Genomic DNA, 12,461 nt, shown 5'->3' with positions numbered 1-12,461 from the left:
TTTAACTTGTGCCACATCATTATGTGTGAAAATTATTAAAATGAGTTCCAATAAATGTTGTGCAGTGCCTCAATGCACTAATACAACAATAAAATCTCCTACGAACCTGTTTTTTTCTATGCCGATGGATTTGAATATTCGCAAGAAGTGGTTTCAGATCATGATCTAAGATCAGTGGTTACCAAGATATACTTACATTGATGTTTTCACATTTTCACATTTAGCCTATTCTATAGAAATGTAATCCAGCGTGCCCCGTATCACTAGTCTGTGTCACTAGTTCTAGACTATCTTAGGTGAGACCAATATTTCGCATTTTAGGATTTAAATTTTAATTAATAACTTCTAGCTTAAATAATCTCGTAGAATATACTGTTATATTCAGTAAGATACAAAGATATATAAGGTAACTTTGTTTATAAATATAACATTTTTTGCAAAAAAAAAATTTACATCAGTTTTAATTGTGGATTGACTTTGGGACACCCAAATTTGACTGTCCTTGACATTGTTTTTATTATGATTTTGTTTTCCCAATAAATACATTATTGTTATTGATAATTACATAGGTACGATCGCGTTCATATCTGCAGTCATAGTTTTAAAATTCTTACGGGTTAAAATAGCGTGCACTGTGGTTCCACTAGATACACACACACATGCATATTTAAAAGAATAAATATTCCTTCAAATGAATACGGTCTTTAATACCAATGATTACTAAGTAAAAGAGTTTATTATTCTATGACATATAACATAACAAAACAGAAAGAGACGGTAATCAACGATGGCCGAACTGGGCCCGATAATTGTCGATCGAAATATCGTCGTCTCTCATTATTTGCATAAGATTTGCCTATAGAGGAAAGCCTGCCAGACTTATGTCATTTCAATAAGGTTGAAAGTTTGTCTACACAGGACCCTAACATAGGTAGTGGTTCCTTTGAAAGTTATTGGGTAGCAATTTTATTACTTCGTGTGAGCAAGTGAGATCTAAGATATATTAAATAATCTCGCTTGCTCACACTCGCTTGTTCTAGTTACTAGCGTTACTTGGATTCCGAAGTTATTCAAGGATTTTTTTGTCTATTTTAGTGTTAGACAATTTTTAATGTTTCAAGGTGCCATTTGAACTAAGTAACTGACTGACTAACCAACTAACTGATATCTAAGAATTACAATACCCGTGTTTTCAAACACAGGAATCAGCAAGAAATATTAAACAAGAGGGAGCAAAATAAAACATTCAATAATTAAAATTAGTAAATTTTATTGAAACAGTTTACCTATAGTTTTATTTACATATTGATGATTATATAAAGCTATACATATATAGTTTATTACACTAATTGTATCATCCACTTATCTCCTGTTATTAAGGTTACAGCTTAATTATTCGTTTTCATAAAGAAAAGATATTGAAGCTGTCCTTAAAATACTATCTAAGTAATTAGTACTTTTAATATAAATTGGCAGAACCTTTCACGCACTATATGGACTCGATGCACAGGGCAGTTGTCTTGCACAAATGATATTGTTGGCATATCATCAATCGGATAAATACACCGCACAGTTGGTAACATGGTTTCTTCCAGCACTTGCACATAATGAGCAGCTGTAGCGCGTCCTGCTATCCACACCTGTTCCCCAGGTCCAGCAGCACTCATCCAGCCCCACATATTTACAGAGATGTGTCCAGACTCCATATTTGGCACAATATTTTTTTCTTCATACCGAGTTGCATTTCTTCGCCATAAATAAATGAAGTCTACCGTGTTGTGATGACATAAAATAAACGAACTTTTCGTCCGTAAATATCGCTTTTTTCCAGTCAAAATCCAAATACTGCCGAGCAAATTCTAAACGTTTTTGCTTATTTATTTCTGATAAATACGGCTTTCTTGCTGGCTGTCTGTGGTGTAGTCCCTCACGGTGCAAACATAAAACAGTAAACTGATGTGTCGAACTGTTCCGCTAATATTCTGGTCGGTATGAAGCCATTATTTTCGTACTGTTCCACCATGGATCTCCGCTGTGTGGCGTGTCGCTGTGTTGATTAGCGGACGACTTTTTTTTTTCACTACCCTCTTCTTGATGGTGGGTTACCCAACTTGTTGTTTATTGTGTTATTTGTGTGAATGTGTGAGTAACAGCGGTGACTGCAAGCTATAAAGTTTTGCGAACTATGACTGCAATTATGAACGCGACCGTACATACCTACATATTATGATTATTAAAAATACAACTAGTATTAATTAATTAATTGTACTTTGTCGTTAATTATATGTAATAGTGTAGAACCATATTATATTAAAATTATTATATACATAAAATAATTAATCCCATAATATGTACATGTTTTTTTATGTTTTCTCAAAGTTTGAAATATAGAATCTTAACGACACTAGATCTGTCATATGAAGTTAGGTTTTCTGTCATAAAATTATCATTCAATCTCATTCATTGTGTTTTGAAAATGAGCGGTTGATAACCGTCGCTTGTCGTCGCAGTAAAGTCTATTACGATTTTGTTTTAATTTTCTTTTAGGTATATCTTGTGACTGTGATTCTGGACATCGTAGCATGAATATTTATTTATTGACATTATCCAGTGCTTACAATATTATATAATAAACAATAAGCGCTGTGCTTGTGAAAATTATTAAAACACGAAACATACTTCATGGCGGAGCGTACAACGATAAATTGTTTATTTTATAATATTGTTTAAACTGGATATTGTAATTAAGCAAATATTCATGCTTCAGCTTTTATTTTACTTCTTTATAATTCTGCTACTTCGGGAAATTGTCTTTTGTGAAAAGAAATTGACGTGGAATCGGTGAGTAAATAAATTCAAATTGAAATTCTTTTCGAAACAAACAAGCCTTGTTAATACACACAGAGACATCGTACAACAAAATATGTACATTTTATTCTCCTGACTGATGTTATTGCAAGGCAAAGATGAACCTGGCGCATTTTATGGGACTACCTATGTGTAAATATGTTCCCAATTTTCTAAAAGTCAGGCGGCAGCTAATTATTTCTTTATCAACTTGACACAGTTCTACAGTAGATATATAACTACCACCAACTCATACGCATGTCAGTTTCATTAAATAATCAAGTGAAATTAGATTTAGTAAATAAAAAAAAAACAGGCGGCAGCTAATTATTTCTTTATCAACTTGACACAGTTCTACAGTAGATATATAACTACCACCAACTCATACGCATGTCAGTTTCATTAAATAATCAAGTGAAATTAGATTTAGTAAATAAAAAAAAAACAATCAAATTGAAAGAACAAAATCATACATACATTAAGTAAATTAAAAATAAAACTATGAAATAAATACATTTGTAAGTTAAATAAGTAAACATATGAATTAATGAATACAAGCTGTTGCCCGCACCTTTGTCTGCTTTCAATCTGTATAAATTTAAACCTTTATGTTTTTCCAATGTCTAGGTATATTACTGCAATTATAGGAGAATGAGGAACCAACTTTGCATTTCTTTGGCATGTCAATTTGTTACAAGTATGAAACTGAGCGACCATAAGTCTGGTGCCATTTATCCCACTAGTATTGTACTAGCTAAAAACAGACCCTAGCTTATTCAATCTCAGAAAAATTGCTCAAATATGATCATGTCTTGTCCACATGTAATCACATCTTTATCCCTTAGCCGTGGCCGTCAGCTGTAGTGCTTGATGATGGAATTGACTGTATGTTAATTTATATTTTTTTTATTTAGTCATTATGGAGGCAGCGTCGGTTGCTGAACGTCTGAACAAGCTCCGGGAAGAGAGGATTGCCAGGGAAAAGGCCAGGATTGAGAAGGTAAGACTTTCTTAATTTTGATAAAAAAGAAATAAGTCTTTCCAGCCTCGGTTTATCACTCGTAAACCTATCGCTGTCCCGTTTTATGTTATAATGAAAAGCGAAACAGCTATAGTTTTTATTGTTTATACAAATGTATGTACCATAACACGAGAAAATAACTAAAATAAAAAATACTAGTTACAGTTGTTTTGTAATAATTAAATAATTGTTTTGTATTAACCGCCTCCTTATTTATGAACCAGGTACATCTCTTTATTCCCTTCTCCATCTACCTAGAGTAAGGGAGAAGGACATATTGTCTTTTCAACATTAATCACATAGCAGAACAGTTTAAAATAATTATTTGATTACAAAAAATATAAATTTTGAAAATATGTTGAGTGAGCAAAATATTGACAAATTTGCTTTTTTTTTCAGTTACGCGAACTGAACCTTAAGAAATATAACAAAAATGAACATCAGAGGTCTATATCTAACTTATCCCTGTCTAAAAGCAAAACTGATATTGCTAACCCTACAAAAACAAATACGACTGGATCAGTTAAAAACCATATGCACATGAACGGTGGATTTAAAAGACCCACCACAGTGCCCACTGTTGGGCAAAAAGTTCCCAACAATAAAGAAAATAAAACTATAAATGTTATGAAAACAAATCCTACAACAAATGTTATTAAAAAAGAAATTGTACAAAAAGTCACTGTTGATAAAGCAAAATATAGTTCTGGAAAAATAGAAGAAATTAAGAAAGATAAAACACTTAACAGTACTGGTATGACCAATGTTAAGCCTACAAGTTCTAAAACTGAAAGACCTACAATATCTGAAAAGATACCTGTAGCTAAAGCTGTTAAAATAGATGATAATAAAGTTAACTCTAATAAGTCTATGGTTAGAAAAAGTATGGCTCCTAAAACAGATATACCAAAACCTTTGCCAAGAAAAAGTTTGCCAGCTTCCAATTTCAAAACTAATCCGAATGCGGAATCCGTTTTCGACAGATTATACAAACCGAAACCTGTTGCTAAAAAGGAGGTTGACAATGTGCAAAAACTGCATTCTGACACGAATTATTTGAGAAAGTTGATCAAGGATTCCGGGTTGATCATGAATAAGAGACAAACTGTTTTTGATGTAAAACCCAAGAAAGTAGTGCCCGTTAGAAGATCTATATCGGCTGTGCATTTCAAACGTATAAGCAAGAATGAAATAGGCAATTGCATTCACAAATGGTCCTCAATAGGCGAGAAGTTAGATAAAGTGCATTTGCAAGATATTAATGAAGACGAGAATGTCAAAGGTGATAAAGTAATTTCGGCCATTAAAAGTGAAAGGAAGAAAGTGAAATTCCAAACGCCTGTACCATTAAATTTTAATACACCAAGACCGGATGAGATGCAATCCAAATTGCAGAGTTGGTTGCAAAAACGCGGGAAAAATATTGAGTCTTATCATCATTTACAATGCTTCGGAATACATCATTTAACACAGAAGAATTTAAAGCCATTCGAGCCTCCTAAATTGGACTTTGATGATGAGAATAAAGAGAATATAGCTTTAGAGTCTGATAGTGATGATGATTCGTATACGGAGAATATGAATGAGAAGGAAACGGTGCCGGAGCTGGATAAGTGGAGGCAGGCAAGTTTTGTGAGTGACAGTGGTGAAATGAACGAGAGCTGCAATACAACGATGACTTCAGGAGAGGTGATGCATGTGCATCATGTGGATGAACTGTTGACCGGAGCGTTGAATGATTTGACCGAGTTACTTCGAGAAGTGAGTATCTTTCTCTTTAGTTTCAATTTATTTAGTAATCATTAAGTTGTTGGCCCTGTTAAGACCGTTGGCTCTGTCTACCCCGCAAGGGATATAGACGTGACCATATGTATGTTTGTATGCATGTACTTTTTTACTTTTCTTTAATAAGTCTCTTGTAAAAAAATTTAAAGGCATATAATTTCCTCTTCATTATCCAGGGCTTCGATTGGGAGCAATGTGCCCGCTGGCTTCGTTCCATCCGCGAGAGGTTCCCGTCCGCCCCAGACAACGCTGCCTACTGGGAATGCCGGGCTGCCCTGGAGGAACGGAGGGGGGATCTGCCTGCCTCTGTGCAGTGTTGGGAGGAAGCTATCGCCAAGGGAACTGAGGTAATTATTAAAATGAATTGATGGAATGCCGTGTGGTTTTCTGCACTTTTGATTAGGACCACTCTAATGGATGTCGTAAAAGGCGACTAAGAGAAAAGGCGAACGTTCAATCAAATGCGGGCTTTCATGCTGGACTGGTAGCGTAGAGAAAACCATTGGAAAAAAGAATAAGACCACTCTATCTCTTTCCCATGGATGTCGTAAAAGGCGATTAGGGGATAGGCTTATAAACTTGGGATTTTTCTTTTAGGCTAGCAACCTGTCACTATTTGAATCTCAATTCTATCATTAAGCCAAACAGCTGAAGGCCTATCAGTCTTTTTATGACTGTTGGCTCTATCTATCGCGCAAGGGATATAGACGTGATTATATGTGTGTATTACTCTTGTAGGCGATGTGTTAACAACCTGTCACTATTTGAGTCTCAATTCCATCATATTCATATGTATGATACAGGTGAATGTGGCCTTTCAGTCTTTTGAAGACTATTGACTTCGCTATCCCGCAAGGGATATAGACGTATGTGTTATGTAATCTATTACATTATATACTGCAGTATAGTTTGTTCCGCTGCTTCTTCTGCACATGCGCTTTAGAAGCGGTAGTAGGTAGTTATAATTAGATTTTAAGTGATGTGACGACAATAAGTGATACCTAGTATCAAATTTTGAAAATAAATCTATTCTATTCTAATATATACATATATATGAATGTATGTATGAAAATATCTTTATTTCCATTTCAGCGCTCTGTAGTTGAAGCAAATCTTGATCAGCTTTTGGACAAATTCATGCAACTGAAGATAAGTCCCAACAGCGGCAAGCGGAGGCAGGCCGACCCCAAAATGGTGGACGTGAAGAATGTTTTCAAAAGCACAATCATCAGATTTGCCGTACAGCAAGCGAAACTGTGAGTATTTAATCTGTTCCCCAATGATATAATCTATAATAAGACTGAAGCGTTTGTTTATTTGTTTGTTTTTTTTTAACGCGCTAATCTCAGGAACTACTGGTTCGAATTGAAAAATTATTTTTGCGTTGAATAGACCATTTATCTAGGAAGGCTTTAGGCTATATACCATCACGCTGCAACAATAATGGAAAATGTGAACAAAAACGGGAAAAATTATTCATCCTTGAGTCCTTCAATGATGCCCAAAATAACTATTCCACGCGGTCGAAGTCGCGGGCACAGCTAGTTGGCTATAATTGGATTTTACGACTAGCTGTTGCCTAAGAATTTGTTCGCCGTAAAAGGATCACTGTTGCTGGAGATTCACTGACACTTCACTACATAGTATAAAACAAAGTCGCTTTCTCCGTCCCTATGTCCCTTTGTATGCTTAAATCTTTAAAACTACGCACCGGATTTTGATGCGGTCACTTTTTCAATAGATAGAGTGATTCAAGGGGAATGTTTATAATTGTATAATAACATCCATTAAATAGTGGAGAAATACTGTTATTTTTGAGGTTTCTAGTGTTAATTATCATATTTTTTATCCGCTTACATTGCACTGATCTTTGTAAACTTGTATTTTTCAATCGTGTTAATGTTTTCAGACGTAAATCAATGCAGAATGAGCCGCCGAAGTACACGGTGACGCCGGTCCGCCGCAGCGCGCGGCTCTCCGCGCACTGGAGCTCCAAGCGGACTCCGCTGCAGGTAACTCATACATACATACAGTCTTACATACATACAGTCTTACATACATACAGTCTTACATACATGCAGTCATACATACGTACAGTCATACATATATACAGTCATGCATACATACAGTCATACATACTAACATACATACAGTCATACATACAAACATACATACAAACATACATACAGTTATACATACAAACATACATACAGTTATACATACAAACATACATACAGTTATACATACAAACATACATACAGTCATACATACAGTCTTACATACATACATACAGACAGTCATACATACATGCAGTCTTACATACATACAGTCATACTTACATACAGTCTTACATACATACAGTCTTACATACATACATACAGTCATAAATACACATATACATACATACACATATATATACATATCGTCACGTGAAAGCGTCGGTGGTCGAATCGGTAAGGCGCCCGGTTAAAATGCGCGATGCGCAGAAAGGCACAGGTTCAAATCCCACCTCGGCCGTGTGTGTACCAATGACTATTTTCTAAGTAATGTACATTAGTTTGATTACTAACTGCACAACCAGGTAACTGGATGTGTAACCGTGATTTTTAAATCACAGTTGACTAAGCAGATATACATGGAGAGTGTGGAGGGAAAGGTCGGAGTGGGAAGACCTAGACGAACGTATCTGGATCAAATTAAGGACGTCCTGGTAAAGGGTCAGGTCGAGAGTACCCGAAACCGCCGAGCTTGCATGAAGAGAGTTATGAATGTGGATGAAGCAAAGGAAGTGGATCGTGGCAAGTGGAAAGAGGTAGTCTCTGCCTACCCCTCCGGGAAAGAGGCGTGATTTTATGTATGTATGTATGTATACAATGGCAAGACATATGCAATTGAAAAAATACGAGATCTGCGGGTAAAAATTTTGATTAAAAATTTTTCTTTTGACATTTTTTTTTTCAGATTTGCAGTAGCGTCCGGCAGGCCGGTGAAATCGTGCAACCGTTGCAGTTCATACCGAACTCTCAACTCAGCGGGACGCCTTGATTTTTGTATGTTTATCATTGTTTATGTGTTAGAAATAAAAAAACGTAGGTTAAATTGGCGCAAGTTTTGCAATAGCGCATTTATAATGATTAATTATGTTTGTGTTTATTAATTCATATATAAATAATTAATATATAAATTACGCAGATTGATCTACCGCTCTCGAACTTTCGAGACTTGTGTTATACACATAAAGATTTGATGCAAATTTCGAATAAAGTGTAACTATGGCTCCCATGGCTTTTGTAAAGAAAAATTCACGAGGTTTTGGATTGTAGTTACAAAATATATGATTAGATTACAGTAGTACCATTCTTAGGACTCGTGTCGGCAAGATTCGATGGCGCAGAATAGCGCAACCTACCGACGTATCTAACCGAATGAAAATCCAATCCAATAAAGACCTTATTACAAGTACATTAAACTTAAAAATTTCAGTCTGCTATCTCGCTTATACTAGTAGTACAATAGCGGACAGTTCAGTTCGCGGGTTGAAATATCGCGCTCTTGGCCCAACCGCTCAAATACTTTCGCGCCGAACAAAATTAAGACTCCTACGCAGATACATCGGTGTAACTATACAAGCGGTAATACTGTATAGTTAGCTATGATTTTTCCGACTTGACTGATTTGAACCGCGAACCAACGTTAGTATCCCGTGCAGGGTAGACAGAGCCAACAGTCTTGAAAAGACTGTAAGGCCATGCCCAATGGAATTGAGATTCAAATAGTGGCAGGTTGATAGTCCATCGCCTGCAAAAAGAATACAAAGTTTATTAGCCTTTTCCTTGGTCGCTTTTAACGACTTCCATAGGAAGAGTGGTTCTATTCTGAAGTACCGAGAATAACTCGACATTTACATATTTTTGAAAACATTTCACTGAGGGAATTGGTTATTTGGAGATTTTTCAGATTTTTTGTTTTAATTACTACGTGGTCACTTAGTGCCTTCTATTTTTATGATAATTGACGCTTTAAATAAGGAAATTGTGTGTATATCATAATATACTTTATATGATACTCTTATTTTTACTTTTAATTTGTCTTTATGTTGCAATTTCTTTTCAGTTTATATTTTTGTCGTACTTGTGTTGTTATTATGACCATTGAATTATGTTATTATACTAAGAGTTTGTCTAACGAAAGATATTGCTTGACATGGCAGTGATTTTAATAATTGTTAGATTTTTCAATTATTATAAAATATAAATACACAAGCAAACATATCATGTATATTGTAACTACTAATAAGTGGTTGCGATTAATGCTAATAATAACTACCTTTATAATTCTTTTAAAATATAGGGTACTTATATTTTTTCAATAAAAGCTTAGCCTATCTTATACTTGTAACAATTTTTAAGGTAATCTTTCTATAGCCAAACTGTTAAGTATTATTGAAAAACAATACTGGTATTTGTCTACACCAAAGCCTGTGTAAGGTGAAAATGTAAATAAGTTATTGAATTAGTTTTATTCTGTACGCTTAAAACTTTTTTCCTTATTTCTGTTTTTAAAATAAAGAACTGTATACATATATGGTGTATTGTTTATACCACCTGGTTGACCGGGCGGTGTTTGGTGGACGCCAGAAAAACAAAAAAACTATGGACCCTTACCCACTTCCGACGTAAAAAACTGATCGCTCTGAGAGGTTAGTGCGAGTTTTACTCGATCAAACTCGTCGAGCAAGTTAACGCCAATCTGTATGAAACTGCCTTAGTCTCATCTCGTTACCGCTATGTGGCGCTGATAAAATCACATATAAATACACGTTCACTCGCTCGACTCGTTTGATCGAGTGAAACTCTCACTAACCTCTCTGATTTTAATTGCTCAAATTTGGATTTCTTACTCAGTAATTATTCACGTCAGTGATTATAAGTATATACAATGTACCGCCGCATGCGCACACAAATCTGCTGCTGAAAGCACCTTAACGCGGGCACTGGCCACGCTTAACCTTATAGCAAATAAAATAAGATTTCTTTTCCTGTTCACTGAGTGAATTCACACGACTTGTATTATCTTTATTATGTTACAAGATGTAAATGTTGCTGCATTATCGCATTAAGTCCTTCCTGTCGTTCGACTTCCGTTCAGTTACCGTTTCACGTCATAATAAAAAGGAAAACAGCGATAGTTTTCGCGCGATAATAACGGTGTCGCGCGTGTCATGGCTACGGAGGCTAGATAGGTTGTATTTTTGCCTGCATGGTTGCGGATGCGGAGGTCCGATTTGTTTCTCATTTACTTACTCCAGGGTCGACGTTGAACACTGACGTTGTTGAAGGAAATGCTGCAGTGCAGTTTGTTACCGCTTCTTCTGCACTGACGCCTTGGAAGCGGCAGTAAACTTAGTTTTAAGTTATTTATTTGACGTCAACCAATATTGTTAAACCATACGTTTTGACAATTGAGTCATCTAGTATCAAAGTCCGCTAAAATGCTGTTTCAAAAATTTAAGGAATATATAAAAAACGTTTTTTTTATATTAAATTTACCACTAAGACAAAAAATACTAGCAGGTTTTGTGGATTCTACACTGGTAATACCGGAACTAACCTAATTATTTGGAAATGCATGTAATAATTTTAAATATAACGTAAAATATTTTCATTATGGCGTATTTTGCTACGAACAATCAATTTAAAGGGAGTTTGAAACAAACGTCAAGAATTTTAGAGGGATTTGTTGCAAACAGGAACTAGAAATAAAAAGCGTTATGCAATACGGACAAGACAGTAAGTGAATAAATTTTGGTTTTAAAAATAAAACAAAATAATTAATAAAATATTAGCAGTTTTAATACTATCATTGGAAAAAGCAGGTAAAAGCATTAATGTGAATGGATTATGTCAGGTAGTACATACCACGCATTATTCGATTTTATTCCATTGTTTATTATCAGATTAATTTTCAAGAAGCGTGGACCGTCATACGCATCATAATATCATTTATTTTTTTGCTAAACAGTATTCAATACTAAGTACGAAGTCGGTAGTTAATTTAACAATCCTTAAACGTTAAATATCAGGTTGATATTAAAATTAAATGTGAATATTAAAACTAAATATAATGAAGGTACTTTGTAAGTACGTGTTGACTGAAAAATTAATGTACCTACAATATATAACTATACTAATTACTCATTTTGCATAACACCATCAAAACACTTTGAAAGTAGTTTTACAGTAACTTTTTACCTACAGTTTTCGAGTTTCCTTAGTGCGTTTCCATGAAGGAATGTCGCGTAGTTTCTTCCGCGCTTCCTTAGGATCACATTTTTGCACAAATTGAACTAAATTCTCCATGTTTTCTTATTAAAAATAATAAAAAACCGGAGCAACCTTTCACCTGAGATAAAAAAACTGCCATACTGTTTTGAATGACACGTGATCACAATACCGCGCTGTCATTGGCTAATTTCTTTTTAGCGGATTCTGAAGTAAACAACACGTATTTTAGCGGGATTTGCAATGAAGGTAAAGTTTTGAGTGCAAATTTCTAAAGGTTTTGCCAGGTTTTGATGAGAGATGATAATGACATCATAAAAAGAATACGTCCTGGCGCCATTTTTATCTATTACCTCAATTTTTATGAAAAAGTCTTTTAGCGGACTTTGAAACTAGACGCCTCAATTATTAAGCGATACGACGTATCCTATAATAATGAATAAAATTTTTGAATTTGAATTTTGGTCGTAGCCATTGACGGACCCTGGGCTCCTTAGGACAGGACTTTCCAAGTAGACTATGTTGAC

At 35.0% G+C, this 12,461-nt stretch overlaps 1 protein-coding gene across 6 annotated transcripts; it reads left to right on the top strand.

Moving 5' to 3' along the window:
- The first annotated feature begins 278 nt into the window (after positions 1-278).
- Positions 279-10,216, top strand: LOC106131008 (uncharacterized). Of its 6 annotated transcripts, none has more exons than XM_060953023.1 (8): positions 279-296; positions 2,825-2,841; positions 3,762-3,847; positions 4,268-5,629; positions 5,830-6,000; positions 6,746-6,909; positions 7,563-7,665; positions 8,615-10,216. In XM_060953023.1, the coding sequence occupies exons 3-8, from the start codon at positions 3,767-3,769 to the stop codon at positions 8,696-8,698; spliced, it is 1,965 nt and encodes a 654-aa protein (XP_060809006.1). In that variant the 5' UTR covers positions 279-296; positions 2,825-2,841; positions 3,762-3,766; the 3' UTR covers positions 8,699-10,216. The 6 variants fall into 6 exon arrangements, with proteins under 6 accessions (XP_060809006.1, XP_013185438.1, XP_013185436.1 ...); XM_013329984.2 differs by lacking the exon at positions 279-296 and adding an exon at positions 2,472-2,547; XM_013329982.2 differs by lacking the exon at positions 279-296 and adding an exon at positions 2,479-2,547 and having other exon boundaries at positions 2,768-2,841.
- The last annotated feature ends 2,245 nt before the right edge of the window (positions 10,217-12,461 follow it).

This window comes from Amyelois transitella, chromosome 30 (assembly GCF_032362555.1).
Source record: "Amyelois transitella isolate CPQ chromosome 30, ilAmyTran1.1, whole genome shotgun sequence".
Classification (NCBI taxonomy): Eukaryota; Metazoa; Arthropoda; class Insecta; order Lepidoptera; family Pyralidae; genus Amyelois; species Amyelois transitella.
Note: the sequence above shows the minus strand (reverse complement) of the source record. Positions and strands in the feature narration are given on the sequence as shown.

Coding starts and splice junctions, on each gene's coding strand:
- LOC106131008 (XM_060953023.1), top strand. CDS start 3,767: ATGGAGGCAGCGTCGGTTGCTGAACGTCTGAACAAGCTCCGGGAAGAG. Junction 3,848..4,267: donor AAAAGGCCAGGATTGAGAAG/GTAAGACTTTCT, acceptor TTTTTTTTTCAG/TTACGCGAACTGAACCTTAA. Junction 5,630..5,829: donor TGACCGAGTTACTTCGAGAA/GTGAGTATCTTT, acceptor TTCATTATCCAG/GGCTTCGATTGGGAGCAATG.